Consider the following 20136-nt stretch of genomic DNA (forward strand, 5'->3'; position numbering starts at 1 on the left):
GTTCAGTTCTCTGTTCATGCCTCTTGATCCTTAAATTGGAAGTGCTAGTCAGCCACTGGTAGGAGTTCCTCACCTCTTTATCAATGATACCTCCAAAGGGTTAAGAAGTGGTTTTGTGCTCTAACGGGATTTCCCAGTAAGTCCACAAGGAAGCGAGATTTGCTTTTCCAAGCAGTCTGCAGGTAGTTGGAAAACCCTGTAGTATGTGTGTTTTACACTACATTGATTGGGAGCATATTCACAGGAAAAAAGTGGGATTTTTTTCCCCATTTAGATGAAGTGTGCTGTGATGTAATGTACAACATTTTAAAAAGAAAGGCAAAACTCCAAACATTTGCCTGATGTGTAGGCTAGATTCCCCAGTCTCCCTGTTTTCTTATAGGGTTTTTTGGGGGGGTTGTTTTCATAGTTCATTTATTTGTCAAACTTTTTGGCACATATCCTGTTTACAATGAAATCACTCTCTAAATTTGCTTTCTGGGGAACCAAGGGTCACATGAACATGGAAATACAAGAAGAGAAAAGTCCATTTTTCATCTGTAACTGCTGTGGTTTTTTATATTTTATATATATATATAAATTTTAATTATTGATTTATTATATACTATAGAGAAGCCTTGCTATATGTTGAAACAGACATTTTCATTAATAGAAAAGCAATTTGAACCTTCTAAAGTAATTATAATTTCTCTTTGAGCTCTGGGAAGCTGGACTCAAGCTTTACAAGCGTGCAAACTAGCTTCAGCCAATCCTGCAAGTATTGGAGACGAAGTCTGGTACGCAGTGTCACAGAAGTGCAAGAGACCATGTGACCATCATAAAGACTCATTTCTTCCCTGAGGTCCACACAAGCACTAACTCGCATCAGTCCAATGCCTTCTTCAACTTAACACTTGAAGAGAGAAGGGAAAGGGGGGAAAAATGTCATTAACTTCACCTTTGCTCATTGTCTCCCAGTACATTTTGTCCTTTCTATGTCTATCTTTCAAGAGCAGGGAATGTCTTTTGTAGGGACGCATAGCTCCCGAATCGTCAGCTCACAGGTGCGGCACACTGTGTCTGTGGCTACGAGGCAGGAGTGGCCTTCACCCCAGCGTCTGTGATTAGGAAACTTACTGGCTGACTTGATCATCACCCTCGCAGCTGGCTTTCACGTGCACAAGATATGGGTTTGTTATCTTATGTTGTTGTACACTGTATGCTTCTTCTATGCGCAAGAATTTAACCAGTTAGAAGTGTTGTAAGCAGGGAAGTAGAAAGAATAAAAACCTCAGGGAAAAGTCCCTGGGGTTTTTTTTTTGGCTTTCTGGCTACCACAGACCAGGCGTTCTGTTTCCTTTCTTCTCTCGTCGCCACAGTCTTTAACTACTATTTGTCAAATAAACAAAGCTTTTACAACAAGAGGACAAGCAGTAATGCTTGAAATTCGAGGATGTTATTTTATCTAAATTAGTTCTCCCAACCCTAGTTAAAAAATATTTGATTGTGACATTGCTGAGTGTGCCAATGTTAATTTAAGTTATGTAGTGACAATGTTAAGAATGAGAGAATGCAAGTTTCAGAACTAAGTTTCCCCAGAGATCAAGACTGCTTGCATCTGGAGTTGTGGCCTAGCCCATTAGAGAGAAAGAGGTCAGCTGCAAAGTTTGGACCAGAATCCAAAGTTATGCATACTTAGCAGTGTTTGATCAGGGAGTTTGGTTCAGGTCCATCTCTAGTGGGAATGATCCAATTAAAATTCCCCATGACTGAAGCAGCTATTAAAATTAATAATCCTAAACCATGGCTTTAGGCAGTTTATTTTTTTAAATACTGTACCTGAATAGCTGTTAAATAGCAATCTGTTATCAAGTATTTTCTATGTGCATCTAATGGAGAAAAATATTGCTTCATGCCTTCAAGGGCCCTGACAAATATATTAGGCCCAAAAAAATACAGATCATTAAACAAGTTCCATCTGAAGATCTCAAGTACTTTAAAAACATCAATCAATCAATTATTCTTCACCACACCCCTGTGAAGCAGAGAGTTAGCTCCATTTTAAGATTAGGAACTAAATTACTGAATGCTGAAATGACTTGCTAAAGGTCATACAGGAAATCTGTAGCAGAGGCCAGAAACAGAACTCAGATTTCCTTATTACCAGACTTGCAGCTTTAGCAAGAAAACCATCCTTTCCCTTAAGCACGTGTATTAGTGAAAGTTGGTGTCTCTCATAATATATATATGTAAAGACCCTTTACTTTATCAATGGAATGCATTAAAATTTCTACGGGAGAAAGATTCCTAACTGGCATTTTGGGGAGATTATAAAACATTAATCTCCTATCCAACCCAAACCCAAGAATTCCAAAGATTATAAATCAGTACATTTCAAGACCGAATCCATTGTTTATAACTGTGTATCAATGTTCCCACTAGCTACGTCAACTTTTCATATGCATTTTTGATCCCCATATTCTAGAAAAAAGAAATATGTTAAATCTCAGTTTTCATAATGAGAACTTATTATAAAGAAGGACCTCCAAAAACTGCATCTAGGTTTCTTAATCAGAACATCCATGACTGACTACTGTGTAGATGTACATGCCTACATTTTTATTTTAATCACACAAATGTTGGATTTGGTCATCCACATCAGAAAATTTGGTTCTTTCAGACACACTAAATAAAAACAATATTCTGTCTTGATTTGACTGTATATACAAAATGTGATAATGTTACAGTACCTGAGCAGGTTTTCTTGTGATTTGGAATGGGTGCAGGTCGCACCGTAATCAAGTATCTTGGCTCGGCATCTGGAAATAACAATTTGGTAATTAGTTTAAATTCACAATTTGTTTTTAAAAATGATCAATTACTTATTCCTGGTGAATAGTGAAATATTTAATTAAGATTTAACAATTTCTGTAATTTTTTTCCGGTCTATGATTTATTCATCGACAATCCAAAAACGTTCTAGGCACTATTAGAGAGATTTAAAAAAACAAAAGACATATCCCTACATGAAAAAAATTACAATCTAAACAGACATTCCAAAAGAGAGAGGAAGCAGGGTACAAGGTGATGGGATACAAAGTTTTTAGCTACTCTACTAGGGCTACATGTTATTTGCTTACAGATGGAACAAGTGAGCAAAGTAAGAAGTGGTGATGACAGAAAGGGAAGCAGCAGGATAGGGCAGGGAATGGAGTAGAGGATGGAATCCAAAGGATTCTGAGCATAGGCACTGACTCCGTGGGTGCTACGGGGCTCAAGCACCTACGGGGAAAAAAACAGGGGGTGCTCAGCACTCACTAGCCACATCTGTATGGCGGGGCTACCGATCAGCTGTTTGGCAGCTGGAGAGAGGTGCTCGAGGGCAGGAAGAGGGGGAGTGAGGGCGGGATCTCAGGGAAGAAGAGCGGGGGTGGAGCACTCACCAGGAAAAATAAAAAAGTCAGCACCTGTGATACTGAGGCTTGGTCTACACTACAGAGATAGGTTGACATAAGACACCTTATGTCGACCTAACTATGTCAGTGTCTACACTACAGCCTTGCTCCTGCCGACGTAAGTGCCCTACTACACCGAAGACATAACTCCAGGTAAGTCTACATCGGCATAGTTGAGTCAATGCAGCTGTGCCCCTGTAGCATGTCTGGTGAAGACGCACTATGCCAACTGGAGAACGCTCTCCCATCAGCATAATTACTCAACCTTGGCAAGAAGCGTAAGCGATGTCGGCTGGAGACAAGCTATGTTGGCGGAAGAACATCTCCCACTGACATAGCGTTGGTGTGGACAGTGCGAAAATTGCAATGCTTGGGGAGTGGAGGGCACTAATCGACGTAAGTTCCCTAATCATCCCTAATCGACATAAGTTAGATCAACTTAAGCGGTAGTGTAGACCTGCCCTCCACCTCCAAAAGAGGTGTAGAGCTTATGTTGGCGTAGTTAGGGCGACACAGGGTCTGTGTAGACACTGTGTTCCTTACATTGGTTGTCTTGACAACCTAACATAGGTCGACTTAAGATTCTAGTATAGACATGCCCTGAGTGAGGATATTCATTAAGATGTCAAGAGGCTGAGGGTCTGATGACTATTGTTGCTACAGAAGTGGAGTTTCCTGGAGCAGAGGACTTTCACAGGTTACCTTGGAAGCTCCCCCACCTAGCAATCCTAGTCACGTGCATGTAAGTGGTAGAGAGGGGATGGAAACCACTGTGGCTCAACGATTGTCTACTTGGTGAAACTCCCCTGCATAATTATACAGGCAAAATTATATTGCTATAGTTATACCAGTGTAAGTCCCCATGTGGACAAACTTATTCCAGAGTAAGAATGCCTTTTTCCACTTTAACTAAACCAGAGTATAAGCGCATAGACTGATATTTAATCATTTAATACTTGATGATCTAGCAGCCACTGCAAAGCAGTGGGAGTAAGACGTGCTCGGTTCTATTCTCCACTCCACCACTGACTGAATTTGGACTTTGAGCAAGTCATTTGTCATGTGCCTCAGTTCCCCCTCTATAAAATTAAATGTGTTACTTACCCCTCTCAAAGAGATACTATGAGGTTTAAATTGTTAAATGCTTTGATAATTTTGGATAAAGGCACTAGATAAATGCAAGTAGTGTTATTATGAGCTCCTTTGGGCCAGGACTACATCTTATGCGTAGTACAACAGGCACAGATCTTTATTAGGATCTCTGGCTACTATTATAATACAAATAATAGTTTTAATGTGATAGTTGGGCTATTGCTAGCAATCTTCTTGTCAGCCAAATGTGCATTTTCCATACTTTCAAATGTTTACATTTATTTAAATTTAATCTTAACACTCAATATCCTGGTTTTCTATTTTTATTTATTTTATTTAGAAAACTACAAAGTTCTCATAAAAATTTTATCCTTAAGTGAAAGATACATAGCCTCAATCTTAACCCCACTTTATTTTTTTAATATACAGTGCACCTTGTTATAATGGCTAAAGATGCTACATTTAAATAACAAAAACAAATCTCGTAGCCATTAGCCCACTAAATAAAATCAAAGTGTTTGAAGCAGATGAGAATTTTGTTTTTAAACTGAGCCCTGCTAGAGTAGCATTACGTTGTCATAAAGCTAGAGTTGCAAATCAGAACTACAGCTGTTTTCAAGAGTCAGAGTCATTTGCTGGCTGGCTGGATTGATTGAGAACCAGCCTGTAAAATCTTTGGAAATATTGCTCTTCATAGGAAACAATGAAATGAAGCAAAATCAAGCCTTGCTGTTATTTTTATATCCAGGCTAACAAATTCTCAGTATGTTTGATACAACCTCAAAGAGCATAAACTCATGTTGTGAGAGGCTGCAGTTCAAGTGATGTTTCTGGCAGTGAAAGCCAGATAACTTCACCCCACTGCTTAGAATAATAAACTATTTGATTAAAACAATGTTCAGAGGGGAGGAACGTTAATAGTTTTGGGAAACTTATCTTCAGAAAAAGGAAGGAAAATAGAGATTTTCCTTATTCCTGAGACATCAGAGATCAGATAAACCAATCTTTCTACACCTTTAAAACATTTAATTTCCCTTTCTGCTCTCAGATATGTCTGCACAAGTCTAACAGAAATCATGGGAGTTGGGTAGGCATATTTGAGGGCAGAATTTGGCAACACAGTAAATTGATCTGGATTGTTTTACCTATAATTTTAAATATGGGTGTCAACATAAAATTCATTGTGCTACTATAAGATACAATCATTATGCATTACAAAGCAGTACTGCAATTAAAAGAAACCACAGAGAAGAACTTTCACTGGTGTTCTACATAAGTACATAAAAAAGGGCCAGGGAAAAACTGTTTTTTTTTAAAGTGTGCAGGGAGGTGCAGACAGAATCTTAGAATACCACATCTGATGCCTTCTCTGTATTGGAAAAGTTGCACGGATTTTTAATTGATTTAATTAAATCAATACAGTTAAATAGGTGGAAACCCGTAACATAGATGTACTTAAATTAGTTTAATGCTTGCTTTTAAATGGGTTCAGACTGTATCTGAATTAAAAGAAACTGAATGCAGTAAAGTTAATCTGGTTTAACACCATCTGCATTAGGAATCTGAAGTGATTTTACAAGATCGATTTTAAATCAATTTTAGATAACTGATGCAAATTTTCAGTGTACACAAAACCTCAATCAGGAATCAGAAATGTAGTGAAAATTAAACAGGAACTAACCCAAAACTTCATTCATCACACAGTTTGAAACAAATCATTTTTGATATTTGAAAATTATTATTAATGAGAAAAAGTTATGGTACTGCCTTTATCTAACAATCTCAAACTCTTTAAACCATTAGTTCCTTAAACACCACAATAGCTCTGAGGTAAGTATTATTAATATGAAATTTTACAGATGGGTAAACTCAGAGAAGAGAGATTAAGGCCTTACATTTTCAAAAGACTTCATTTTTGGTGCTCAATTCAAGATATTAAGTGCCTGGATTTTCCACCTATAGCTCCCACTGAAATCAACTGGAACTGTGAGGTTCTTAACACCCATGGGTTTCTCAAGTTGGGCAGCCAAAACAGGGGTGTCCAAAATTAGTGGGCACATGACAATTTAAGCCTAAATGACTTGCCCAAGATCATGCAGTGTTGTTGTAGCCATGTTGATCCCAGGTTATCCAAGAGACAAGGTGGTTGTGGCAGTATCTTTTATTGGACCAACTTCTGTTGGTGAGAGAGACAAATTTTCGAGCTACACAGAGCTCTTCTTCAGGTCAGGGAATGTACTAAGAGTTCCTTTCCCCAGACCTGATGAAGAGCTCTGTGTAGCTCGAAAGCTCATCTCTCACCAACAGAGGTTGGTCCAATACAAGATATTACCTCACTGACTTTGCCTAAGATCACACAGTTAGTGGCTGAGCAAGACAAAGAACAGTAGCAGAATTTAAGGGGCTAATTTTAAACACCCCAAACCTTGAAAATACTGACTTGGTTTCCTGTTCTCCCAACTCAATCCTCTACTGGATATTCAAGTGAGAGAGAGATCACATTGCCCTCTATTCTTGTATGAAGTGCCATGGAATCCTTAACACCCACAAACTTGTTTTTAAGTCTTGCCTTACTTTGCATTGGCTCATGAAGAGCAAATGTTGCTCCTTGGAATGCACCACATGTCAGCATTTTTATTAATAAAAGGCCTACTGGCTACCTGAAATGTGTTATCAAGGCTGTTTAGATCTGCCAGTTTTCCACCATCTCCTGAAGCAACCTGGGGTTAATCCTGGGGGGTCTCCCACAAATACTGAGCAGAAAAAAACACTCAATTTGTGAGATTAGAGAAGAGTCTGGAATAGTATGTGCAGCAACACATAATAGATGCGGTTTACCATAATGAAGGGTTTATTCAAAAAGCATAAACTTCTTCTACCCACCCTCCCCCTACACACCAAAGATCACAAAAATCTAATGTTTATAAACAGTTGTCGGTTTTATAATCTCTTTCTGTTCTATATTTGAAATCTGTTCTCAGAAAAAATGTGTTATGTTGGGCGTTGTTCACTCACCCTTCATGGAGGTTGGCAAGTACACTCCATGTGAAGAATAGAGCATAGCCACATTTTCCAATGAACTCATTTCCCTGATAACACTATTTTAAAAGGAAGCACTTTTGAAAAATAAAGGGATTTTTTTTTGTTATAATGGATAGGGCTAGGAACCAATTGTCTGACATTAGAGCCAAAATTACTAAACTAAATTTAAGTCAACATTGTATTTTATTATGTTCATCCTCATCAAGTTCAATGATTATGAAACTGGAACAATTTAAATCAGACAATAAAGTTCATGTTGCAGTCCAGACAACATTAAAATCCAGGTCTAAACTGTGCTGACAAAACATATAATAATATAGAAATATCCTTGGGAGAGGTTATGGAGCAGACCCAAACATTTTACTGCATATGTAAGAGTACAAGATCATAGTTTATTTAATTTATTTGTATTTATGTGTACAGTGCCAATCAACATAGTATACAAGCACCATTGTTGGCAATCCCTTGGAGTTCGAGGATGACTGTCGTCCAATAAAACGATGGCCAGTTATCGCTGGGGGCTCTGCAGGTGGCTAATGAGACCAATCTGGGATCCACAGATCTTGTCATAGTTGGCACAGACAGTTCCCAGTGGAAGGGGCAGATCTGGATTGTTAAACTGGGCTGCAGCACGTTCTTTCCTCCCTTTCCATTTCTCCATTTCCTGTTGTCTCCGTTGGATTTCAAAATACTGGCATCCTTGCCACAAAGTCCTTTTCCATTTTGATCAATCGAGGGATTGGATTTTCCATGAAGATGTGCAATATTGACATAAATTCATGTTGGCTTTGAGGGAGTCTTTGAAGCGCTTTTTTTACCCACCCCTGGACTGTCGACCATGGCTCAGTTGTGAGAACATTATCTGCTTCAGGAGTAGATTTTCTGGCATTCGAAGAACATGACTAGCCCAATGAAGTTGGCGGCGGATGATCATAGCTTCAATGCTGCAGATTCTGGCTTAGTGCGTCAGTCATCCCACTTGATTTGGAAGATCTTTCGGAAGCACTGTTGATGGTATCATTCAAAAACCTTGAGGTGTCTACTGTACATGACCCAGGTTTCAGCACCATACAAGAGAGCAGGAACAACAACGGCCTGGTACACGAGAAGCTGGTTTGATTCCTGATATCACAATCTTTGAAGACACGTTTTCTCAAGCATCTGAAAACTGCACTGGTATATTGAAGGCAGTGTTGAATTTCCTCATCAACGTCAACTTTCTGTGACAGATAGCTGCAAAGGTAAAGGAAGTCCTCAACGTTCTCCATGGTCTCTTTATTGAGCTGCATTACAGGAGCAGGATCCTGGTGATTCTGAGCCTGTTGGTGGAGTAGTTTAGTTTTCTGGATGTTAAGCATGAGGCTGAGTTAGGCCTCTGAAAAAGTGCTGATTGTTTTTTGAAGATTTTTCTGAGTGGGTGCACTGGGCACAGTTATCCACATATTAGAGTTCAGCAGCTGATTTAGTGATAGTCTTTGTCTTGGATTGAAAGTGATTGACGTTGAAAAGCTTGCCATCCATTCTGTATTGGATGTCAAGCCTGGAGCTTGTCAGCAATGAGACAGAGGATGACAGCAAGGAAGCTGGAGAAAAGGCTTGGAGTGATGACACAGCCTTGCTTGACTCCTATCTTGACTAGGAAGGGGTCCGTTTTGGATCCATTGCTGATGACCATCACAGACATGTTGCTGTGGAGGATTGGAAGGTGGCAACAAATTTTGGTGGGCATCCAAATTTAGGAACTCTCCACAGAGCCTCACGATTGATGGAGATGAATGCTTTCATGACGTTGATGAAGACTATGTACAGAAGTTGATGTTGCTTGTGGCACTTTTCCTGAAGTTGGTGGGCAGTGAAGATCATGTTGATGGTACCTCGAGATGGTCTGAATCCACACTGTGAATCTGTGAGGATTTCCTTGGCCAAGGGAAGCAGCAGGTGAGGAGGATTCTGGCAAGAATCTTTCCAGAAATGGACAACAGGGCGATTCTTTGATACTTTCCACAATCCGATTTGTGTCCTTCTTTGAAGACAGTGATGATCATGGCATCCCTAAAATCAGCTGGGATTTCTTCTTAATTCCAAATCTTGACGATTAAGATGTAAGCTGATGAGCCAGTTCTTCTCCTCCTTCTTTGAAGATTTTAACAGGGATTCCATCAGGTTCAGTCCAACTTGATGAAGCCGATGTCCTTGGCGTACTGGCGGAAGCACTGCCGGCACATGTTCAGCCCGTACTTGCGGATCAGGCCGTGGCGGTTCGAGCACACGCGGCACGAGCGGGAGCCCTGGCCGAACTTCCTGGGGTGGCTCCAGTAGAGCTGCTGGTGACCCATCCTGCCCGCTGCTCATCAGGTTCAGATACCTTATTATTCTTCAGCTGTTTGATGAAAGCCATCAAACAATCACTACACATAAATTGATTAATTTAGCCTTAAAATACTCCTGTAAAGTAGGGAAGTATTATCCCATTGTGCAGATGGAGAAGCAGAAGTGTAGAAAGGCAGGGTGACTTGCTCAGTTTCACACAGTCTACCGCAGAGCCAGGATTAGAAATTAGAGTTCTTGACTCCCAGTCCTGTGCTGTAATTTAATGTTTCTCCCATTTGAGTGAGAAGGTTATTGAGTCTTCACGCTGACTGAATCATTGGCTTCTGTGTTACTGAAAAGCACTGTCACCTACCTGGTTATGCTCCCCTTGATGGACACTCACCAGACTGATTTGTTTAGATCTAAACATTAGGACCTGCATGCTGCTAATCCCACTGAGATTTAGCAACATCCAGGCATTGTCTCTGGCCCTGGCCTCTCAGGGTATATCTATTGTGACAAAATTCTGAGCCTGTACTGGTGGGTCATGTGCTTCTGGGTGGATTCGGTGGCCTCAGAAACTCAGTAAGGCCCCAGTGTGACTTCCCTTTCTCAGTGTAGCGGCAAGAGTCACAGCCTATTGAGTTACTTTCATCACCGGCCAGTATGGGAGATGGGAAGGGGGAATACCCCACAGTCTCTGTTGCTCCCGAGAACTCAGTAGGTGCAGTTCAGCCTCCTGCCTGGACCGAGTCCTGCTTCCCTTCTCCAGAGGAGCTCTGTAGAGTAATGGGACCCGGGCCCGCCCTCTACTCCAGGTTCCAGCCCAGGGACCCTATTGGTAGCAGCTGTTGGTGGCTTTCCCTTCACCACTGACGCCACTTTGATTCCCTGGGCCACTTTCCCCGTGGTCCCCTCTTCCTAGCTTCATCCTTACCTCAGGATTCAGCAATGCTTCCTCTCCTCCAGTTCCTTTCACCTCGGACTCCTGGAGGGCACTGGAAGGAGAGCTTTTAAACAGTATAAGTGGGACCTTTATTGGTTCCAGCTGTCTCCATTAGCCTAATGGCCTTAACTGGTTAATTGGTGTCTTAATTGGTCTGGAGTAGCCTTTGTTTGGCTATCCAGGGAACAGGGACCTGCTCATTCTGAAGGCTGATATACCTGCCTTCCAACACTCTCTTATATTCTTCTGTCTGAATCTGTCACACTACACAGCAACTGGAGACATGTGGCTGGCCTGTGCCAGCTGACGCGGGCTCACAGGGCTCAGGTTGCAGGGCTGTTTCATTGCTATGTAGGCTTCCAGGCTTGGGCTGGAGCCTAGACTCTGGAATCCTCCTACCTCACAGGAAGTCTACATAACAATGAAACAGCCCCACAGCCCAAGCCCCGTGAGCCCGAGTTGGCTGGCACAGGCCAGTCACAGGTGTTCAGTTGCTGTGTAGACATATCCTCAAGCTCAGTCCTGGGGTACAGACGCCCAGACTAGTATCCCTTCCTGGAAGTCCAGCTGTCCTAGGCCCCAAGATCAGTGCTGAATCCAACAAATCTCCCCAGTAATGTAGTCACCCCTGGTTACATATTAACCCTTCAGGGACATGTAACAGTTACAGCAATAAACTCCAAAGCTTTGCAAAGTAACTTATTAAACATATGATCACTGTATTCCTAGAAGAAAGCCTAGAGACTTACAAATCCAACCAAAACCAACAAAACCTGCTCACAAAAACCCTCTCTCCGGTGTCCTCACCACTCCGAAAGCCCTTGCGGTTGTTGGTCAGTCCCTTCAGGGTGCCAGGACCCTTCTCTCCTCCTGTTCAGCCTTCATATTCTCTCTCTGTGCCCCTGAAACAAGTTCTCTAGCTCATTCAGGTTGGGTGGCCAAATGATTTCCCTAGCTCAGAGAGCATGTGTCTTCACAGCAGCGTCTAACATCCTCCTCCTTTGTTCTCCTTTTCTGTTGAGGAATTTCTATTATTCCAACATCTCTCTCCCCGCCGGCAACCTGGGGTAACCACCTTCCTTCCATGTTAACAACTACTTCTTCCTGTAGCTACTTCCAGACAGGGTGTGTGATACATGACATGGTCCCTGTCAGCAAATGATTGATTCAATACACACTTAGGGTTAGTTATACACAGAGGTCCTAGAATCAATCAGAATTAATTTTTATACAGATTTCACAAACCATCACACATACATATTGATGGGAATTGTTGTGATGATTTTTCATGACGTGGAAACCAATTGTTGGACTGAGACAACCAATTCACTTTCGGGGCCAGTGAACAATTGTCCAATGGCTATACTGAACATTAACATACTGCAAAAAAACCCTACTAACATAGTAATACATCCCTTTATGAGGCCTGCAGTTAAATAATCCATTTTTACTTATATACAGTAGAAGAATGGCTCAAAAATAACAAGCTAAATAGCAAGAACCCTAAAGGCTGCTCTCTTCTTCAAAGCCTACTTAACCCCAAATTCTCACAGGGAGGTATACAGGATACCTATACATTTGCAAGAAAATGATTCATAACACATTTACAGTCTGTTCAATTACCTTGGAGATCTTCAGCATAGCTGAGCCAAATTTTGAAAGGAACTGAACACCTGTAACTCCCAAGTCAACTTCAATGGAGCTATGCCATTTTATGGCAGCTGAGAATTGGGCCCCTTATCCTTCATTGGACTTGAGACACAACTCTTGTCAGTACAACATTTCTTCTATATTAAGTTTAGGATCCAGCTTCAGCTGGATTGTTTGTTTGTTTGTTTGTTTTAAACCACACCAGAAGCTACATCCAAGAATGGTAGATTTCTAGGAAGGGGATTGAATGAGAGAGAGTTTAATCTTCCAGTCATCCACCAGAATTTCGTACTCCAATACCTAATAGCTAAATATGACATTTTAAAGCAGAGCTGGCTTGAAATCAACAATTGTTAGATCCAAACAAGCCTTTATTTTGGCAGCTGAGCATGAAATGCTGTATATCCCTCTGCTCTTGTTTAACAGATAACTGATCAGAAAAACTACTTCCTTTCTAGAATGCTAGAAAATGCAACCTTAACTTGCATTCACTGGTCCTGTTTCAGATGCAAAAATCCTGTTTTCAGAAGTCAATGGCTTTTGTTTGATTCCATTTAAACATCTCAAGTTTTAAGTATATTGGCCTATGCGAAATTAAAGACAACAAATCATGGAAAATACGTTAAATTCTAGTAAAATTGTCTAAAGAATTTAAAAATTTCATTCAGTTTAGGGTGTACCCTGAGTTATATTTTATGGGTACTAATATATTTTTTTTTTTACTGAATTTAGTATGTTTTGCCATCTGCCCAAATGAAGACTGATTTGGAGACAGCCACTCTACGAGCTGATCGATCTATTTCACCAAGCAAATTTTCATGTAACGAAACCTCCAATCTTTAGAAAGATATTATTTTAAATAAAGGTTTGTCCATGTGTTATTGAACAGTTCCTTGTCTCATGAATTCATGACAAGTTTCTATTGATTCAACAGGACAGAGGTAGTTGCTCAACTATTCTTCATTCTGGGACAATATAATCTTTTTTACATAACTTCAATGTGTTTTATGGCCTTGCGGGAAAAAAAAATCAAAAATTTCTGGAACCTAGGTCCCTTGAAACATTAAAATTTTGCACATGGGCTTAAGACAAAGACCAAAACTAATAATCTGATCTTCCCTTAAGGTCTTACTTATATTTGTTAAATGATCCAGTTCTTTCCATCCATTAAAAACCAAACAAACACGAGTTAGGACATGACCTGAGTGCAGGATACTTTCATTTTCAAATTAATAGAAGAAAATTAGCAAGCCACAATATGTATTAAAACATTAAAATAGGAGTTAAGGTAGCATCAAACAAACACAGTCCAGGTGAAGTGAAGGTTTGAAACAGCAAAGAAAGAGGAGACCAAGATCTCTGACAGATGCCAAGTTTTGTTCACTGCCAAGTTAAGTTTTCAACCTTCCTACTGTTTTGTTTCATGGAACAACTTTGGAAAAAATATTAAATACTAAATTTCAGCTTTTGTTTTGTCCCACATCCATGTTAATTATAATCTTTCTATTTAGGATGTCATATGAACTCTCACTTAACTTTAATGAAGTTCAGACTTCACAGATGATAACTCAGATTGGTATGAAGATACAGGTTTTCAAATTGTGCCTGCAGTCCTCATCCATCACTACGTAAGTCGCCAGGGCCAGCTCCGGCTCCAGAGTTTTTGCTGCCCCAAGCGGTGGGAAAAAAAGAAGAACCTGCGATCGGTGGCACTTTCGGTGGCAGCTCCACCGTGCCGCTTTATTCTTCAATTCTTCGGCGGCAGGTCCTTCCCTCCACGCCAGGCACCTGCTTGCTGCGCTGGGAGCCTGGAGCCTGACCTGTAAGTCGCTGTCAGCTATGGGCTAGATTCAGCACCACTGATACCAAAGGACTTTTGTCACTGACTCAACAGGAGCAGGATTGAGTTCTGTTTTAAAAATTCAGTATATATGTCTACTGTACTTCTATTGTCCTGTAACTTACAATTAGACAGTGCCTGTCTTGCCAATGAGGGTGTGTTTACATTGCAGTGAAAACCCATGAAACAGCTATAGCTGGCCTGGGTCAGTTGTCTCGGACTTGCAGGGCTCAGCCTGCAGAACTAAAAATTGCAGTGTAGATGTTCGGGCTTGGGCTGGAGGGAGGTGAGATCTCAGAGCCTTGGCTCCAGCCTCAGCCCGAATGTCTACAGTGCAATTTTATAGTCCCACATGCCCAAGCCACCTCACCCAGGCTCTGGGACTTGGTGCCATGGTTTTTTTACTGCAGTATAGATGTACCCTGAGATACAAAACCAAGGACCTGTTCACTCATGATTTTTGAGCATCCTGTGGCACTTTTCATAGAAGTAGAGGTGGAGTAATTCCAACTTGGGTAATTGCATTCTGCCTCCCTAAATTTCTCCTACACTCCTAATCACCTGCTACACAGGGCTGGTGTGGAATGGCTCTTGTGTTTCACCCACTACCTTTCAGTAGTATTTGAGTGATTCCCATACAGGCAGTTAATAAAGCACTGACTGGAGGATAATTTTGGATGAAAAGCTTCGTATAAATATATGCCACTATTCTTAAAAGTAAGTTAAAGTATAGCCTAAATGTTTAAAACATATTTCGTTCTTGAGATTCAGTGCCAGCTGCTCTCCTTGCTAAAGCACAAACGATTCTCTTATTGCCAAATGGGCACCAAAATGCAGGGCTTTGGAGCAGAGCCTGGAGCTGGAGCGCGGAGCAGCTCCGGAGCAGTGGAGCTGCAAGTTTTTGCCTGGAGCTTGAGCAGAGGCAGAGCACAGCTCCAAAGCCCTGCCAAAATGGTTTTACCTTTCAGTGGTACCTTTCACGGGGTTGTAGTACTGAACTATATTGTCCTCTGCTCTGCCCACAATGGATAATGGAACTAGTGGACAATGCAAATAGCACTTGTAAAGCTATAATACTTCAGGGGAAAACAAAATCCAAATGTAGCAGTGCAGTTGCCAACCACAGTATGTTTAGAAGAGAGAATACCAATGCACCAGTTGACATTGCAACCAATTTTGCCACCCTCACTTTCCAATGATGTTCATAAACTAGATAACATTTATCCTGAAGCAGCCACATGCCATGTCCATTTGGTATGCCAACCCCAAGACCTATTAAACAGAACATGATATAGTGCTGATAAGGGATTGATGTGAATATGGAGTAATTCCCCTGGAGTCAATTTACATCAGTGTAACAAAGTCTGGAATCCAGCCAAAGTCTTTAAAAATCAATTGTAGCATTAACATATACATCATCTACGAAATGAAAAAATATATATAAACAACATACAGCAGTCCTACAAGAACTTCTAGTAATTTTATAGAGAACATTAGGGATGTGATCGAAGAGTTCCTAATTTTTCCCCAAAATCCACTTCAGTCCCTCTGTCTCCCAGCAAACCAACATCAAACTCATTAAGACTCAGTAATGTTAATTTCAATCACACACTAACTACTACTACTCAGAGATTCTCTCTTTACTATGTGCACTTGCCAGACATAACTAAAAATTGTAACATACAGCCTCTGAAAATATTTGGAAAATCCCCTAAATACTCAAATATTAAAAGAACTAAACCAAAAACAAATAAACAATGAGTGAAAAGGTATTCTTTACAGGAACTGGATGTATAGTGAGAGACGATGATGTAACCATTTCTATAACAGTGAAAGATGAGTTCATACACATTCATCTGGTTTTGCTAGTTGGCCTGTCAAGCTGCCAATGTTGTTTTTCACTATTTTCAATCACTCTCTCAAAGAATCCTTAAAATGAATTCAGAATCAGAATATTTTAAGCATCTCTCTAGCAACAATGCCAAAGATTCACAGCTATGTCATATCATAAATAGCATGTTTCGTGGCCCTTATTAGAGTTTGAACTGCAAGGTAATCAAGTGTGCAGAGTTCATGTGAAAGTTCTAGTGCAGAATATTATCTGTTCTGAATGTTGGTCCCTGCTACCTGATTTTTGTGACTTTTAAAAGATATAACTCTTAAATTTCCAGTGCTTACAGAATTAATAATAATTAACTTCTTATAGATATGCTTTTAAGTTACTATTACATTAGCTAACATCTTCAAACTTTATTGCATTTTTTCTTTCTTGTAGTGGTGTTTTGTTTTTGGTTTTGGGGGGTTTTTTAAGGAAAAAAACATGGTACATAAGAATGACAGACTGGACATTAAAGCCACGTTTAATGAGTGAGCATATTTGTGTTTAAAGAACTGACAAATTAATAGTTTGTTTGTGATGCTGGCAAACCAGGTGTCAGCTCTTGCCAAGGCTTTAGGTCTCAGCTACTCACTGATAAATTCATTGCTGGAAACCAGTCTGTTTCCCCTGTGTGTTAGTATGGTTAAGATGGGTATTGAACTTAAAACAAAGTGTTTAGTCTTTATGAAATGCTTGTAAATTGCTGCATGCATTAATCTCACAATTTCTTTATCACATGCTATAAGGTAACATTTAAATTTTTGCTTTATAACTGTAAAAAATGCTTGCTCTCAATCTGTGAACCCAGTGAGGAGGGATCGTCTCCTGACCATCAAGAAGGGTCATGGTGGTACATCACAATACAAAGACTTCGTTAATTGCCCCTTCACAGCCATGAAGAGGCTGTGTGTAAAAGGGCTCACTCGATTAGCTTGAATTCTGGAAGAAGGAAATAAAAACAGCTGACGAGAAAATTTTTCCATCTCTTTTGCTGTTTGGACTCTCACAAAGCCAGAGCTATGAAACAGAAACAGAGGTCCCCAGGGTCAACCTGAGTTAGCCCTAAAAGATATTCAGAGCCCACAGATTACTACAATTCTGTCACCTTTAGAACCATAGACTAACTCATTTGGATCTATATGTTTGCCTGCTTTAACCTTGTAATAACGCTCTCATTTCTTTTCTTACTTAATAAATCCCTAGATAATGTACTATAGGATTGGCTACAAGCATTGTCTTTGGTGAGAGATCTAAGGTACAAACTGACCTGGGGTAAGTGACTAGTCTCTTGGGACCAGGAGCAACCTGAATATTTTGTGATCTTTGGTGAAAAATTACCATCTATCACTAAGTCCTCCTTGCCTAGGTGGCAAGATAGACTGGAATGCACAAGGGGACTGTCTGTGACTCCATGGTAATACTGTTATATTGCTTTAGGAGTTCACATTTGAAATCTAATTATAGAACACACAACCAGTTTGGGGTCTCTGCCTGCTCCTTGACAGTCTGCTCTGAAGTTGGCACACTCGGTCATGAGCCACTCCAGAAAGCATAACAGTGTTTACATGATAAGCCTACTTTATGCTCTCAGATTTGGTTTTCGGTCCCTGACACAGCCTCAGAGGACTGATCTAACTTGCTACTATCTACAACAGGGCCCATGTACACTACAGTATAAGCCCAGGGCTCGAACTGAGGCTCATACCTAACTCCCCTTCTGTCTACACACAGTTCACCTTAACCCAGGGTCCCAAAACCTCATGGGGGTGGACAGTCTGAGCCGGAGTCAAGTCAGGACCCAAGGTTCAAACCCTATTGCTTTGGAGTGTAGACACAGCCCGATTGGACTTGTGCTCTGGGAGTCCATCAAAAGTATCCCACAACTCCACAGGTCAATTTTATTTGTCCTCTGGACAATCAAATATGGTGGACAATCAAGTTTTCCCTACACTGCACCACGAACAAAAGGGCTAGAGTGGACACATTTTGGGAGGGCAGTATAGAGTCTGGGGTATGGGTGGTTGGACTCAGTCCCAATAATGCAGTGTAGACACTGGAGCCCCAGGTTGAGACCCAGGGTTCAACAATTCCTAACCTGGGGTCAAAGGCGCTGACTTTTGTTTTTGCCTGTGGGTGCTTTTAAAGAAGGGTGTGTGTTTGGTGGGAGGGGCTCTGCCAGTTTTGGGGAGGGGAGGCTATTATCAGCATATTTATACACTTCTTTTATATTCTAGTTATTGATATGTGTCTATCATTGGTATCTTTACTATTTTAATAATGATGAAATTGTTATAAACTACATAATTACATTATCATGAATTACAGTATATTAAAACCATTACAGTCACCTACAAGCTGTCTTCACTAACGTCCCAGTTTTAAAGACAGTACGTCTCACTGTAGCTTTCTGGATAAGTGTCAGCAATCTTATTTACATCTAGTTCCTGGTATGGACTTGATGCACATTAAGGACAGCTACACTATTCAGTTGCGTCTGTCCTATTGATGACTGAAGATAATTTTTAAGTCTTCTGAAGCTGGAGAATGAGTGTTCCGCAGTTAGAATAATAGAATATTAGGCTTGGAAGGGACCTCAGGAGGTTATCTAGTCCAACCCCCTGCTCAAAGCAGGACCAATTCCCAACTAAATCATCCCAGCCAGTGCGTTGTCAAGCCTGAGCTTAAAAACCTCTAAGGAAGGAGATTCCATCACCTCCCTAGGTAACCCATTCCAATGCTTCACCACCCTCCTAATGAAAAAGTTTTTCCTAATATCCAACCTAAATTCAGGATGATACAGCACACTGAGAAGGATTCTTATAAATTTGCAGTACTCTGGAAGTCCTATGCAGTGGAGTCACTGCAAATGACTCCAAGATCTCTTTCTTGACAGGTAACAGCTAATTTAGACTCCACCATTTTGTATGTATAGCTGGGATTATATTTTGCCACATGCATTACTTTGCATTTAACATTGATTTTCCTCTGCCATTTTGTTGCCAAGTCACCCAGTTTCGTGAGATCCCTTTGTAACATTTTGCAGTCAGCTTTGGACTTAACTATCTTGAGTATTTTGTATCATCTGTAAATTTTGCCACCTCACTGTTTACCCCTTTTCCCAGATCATTTATGAATACGTTGAACAGCACAGATCCCAGTACAGCCCTCTGGGGGACACCACTATTTACTTCTCTCCATTCTGAAAATGGACCAGTTATTCCTACCCTTTGTTTTCTCTGTTAACTGGAGTGCCTGGCAATGCTTTCAGGATCATCTAAAAATCCTTAATTTAAATTAATGACAAGCCTTTTGTTATCTTAATCACCCTGACTCTGTTTATAAACAAACTCTCTGCCCCAATGGCAGAAGCCGTTAGCAGCACAGAACTTATCACATTCCGCACTCAAGCTCCGTCTGGGGCTAGGACAGGTCCTGTGAGCAGACCTCAGGTACAAAACTATGGCTCCTGGGTGCTGAGCACCCCCTATTTTTTTCCATGGCTGCTTGAGCACCAGAGAACCCATGGAGTCTGCACCAGTGCCTGGGGTTACAAATGAGTGTAGGCACCCAAATCCTATGTTAATAAAGCCAAGGTCTGCTAACTCAACTTCTACTAACTCTGGGCTTACATTGCAGAGTAGAAATAATCCATGGGGCCCAGGGCCGGCACAACCCATTAGGCGACCTAGGCAGTCGCCTAGGGCGCTACAATTTGGGGGGCGGCGACCGTGGCGGTATTTTGGCGGCGGGACCTTCCGCTGCCTCTGTGGGGGGCGGCATTTCGGGGCGGGACCTTCCGCCGCCTAGGGCGGCAGAAAAGCTGGCGGCGCTCCTGATGGGGCCATTCCAGCAGTCAGGGAATCACCAGTACCCAGTAGCACGCCAGCCATGACATCCTCCCTGCCAGGCACATCTCCAGCACATGCCCTACTCCAAAATATGA

General features: G+C 41.1%; 2 protein-coding genes across 2 annotated transcripts in view; both read right to left on the bottom strand.

The window, feature by feature from the left end:
* Positions 1–20136, bottom strand: part of ABI3BP (ABI family member 3 binding protein) — a 302067-nt gene that overhangs the window by 220162 nt on the left and 61769 nt on the right. The window contains exon 3 of the mRNA XM_065423543.1: positions 2730–2798. Coding sequence (XP_065279615.1) covers positions 2730–2798 — 69 coding nt within the window. The remainder of the gene's footprint in view (positions 1–2729; positions 2799–20136) is intronic.
* Positions 9734–9913, bottom strand: LOC135893895 (small ribosomal subunit protein uS14). Its single transcript, XM_065421859.1, has one exon. It carries the CDS (start codon positions 9902–9904, stop codon positions 9734–9736), a length of 171 nt encoding a protein of 56 aa, XP_065277931.1. The 5' UTR covers positions 9905–9913.

This window comes from Emys orbicularis, chromosome 1 (assembly GCF_028017835.1).
Source record: "Emys orbicularis isolate rEmyOrb1 chromosome 1, rEmyOrb1.hap1, whole genome shotgun sequence".
In the NCBI taxonomy this organism is placed as follows: Eukaryota; Metazoa; Chordata; order Testudines; family Emydidae; genus Emys; species Emys orbicularis.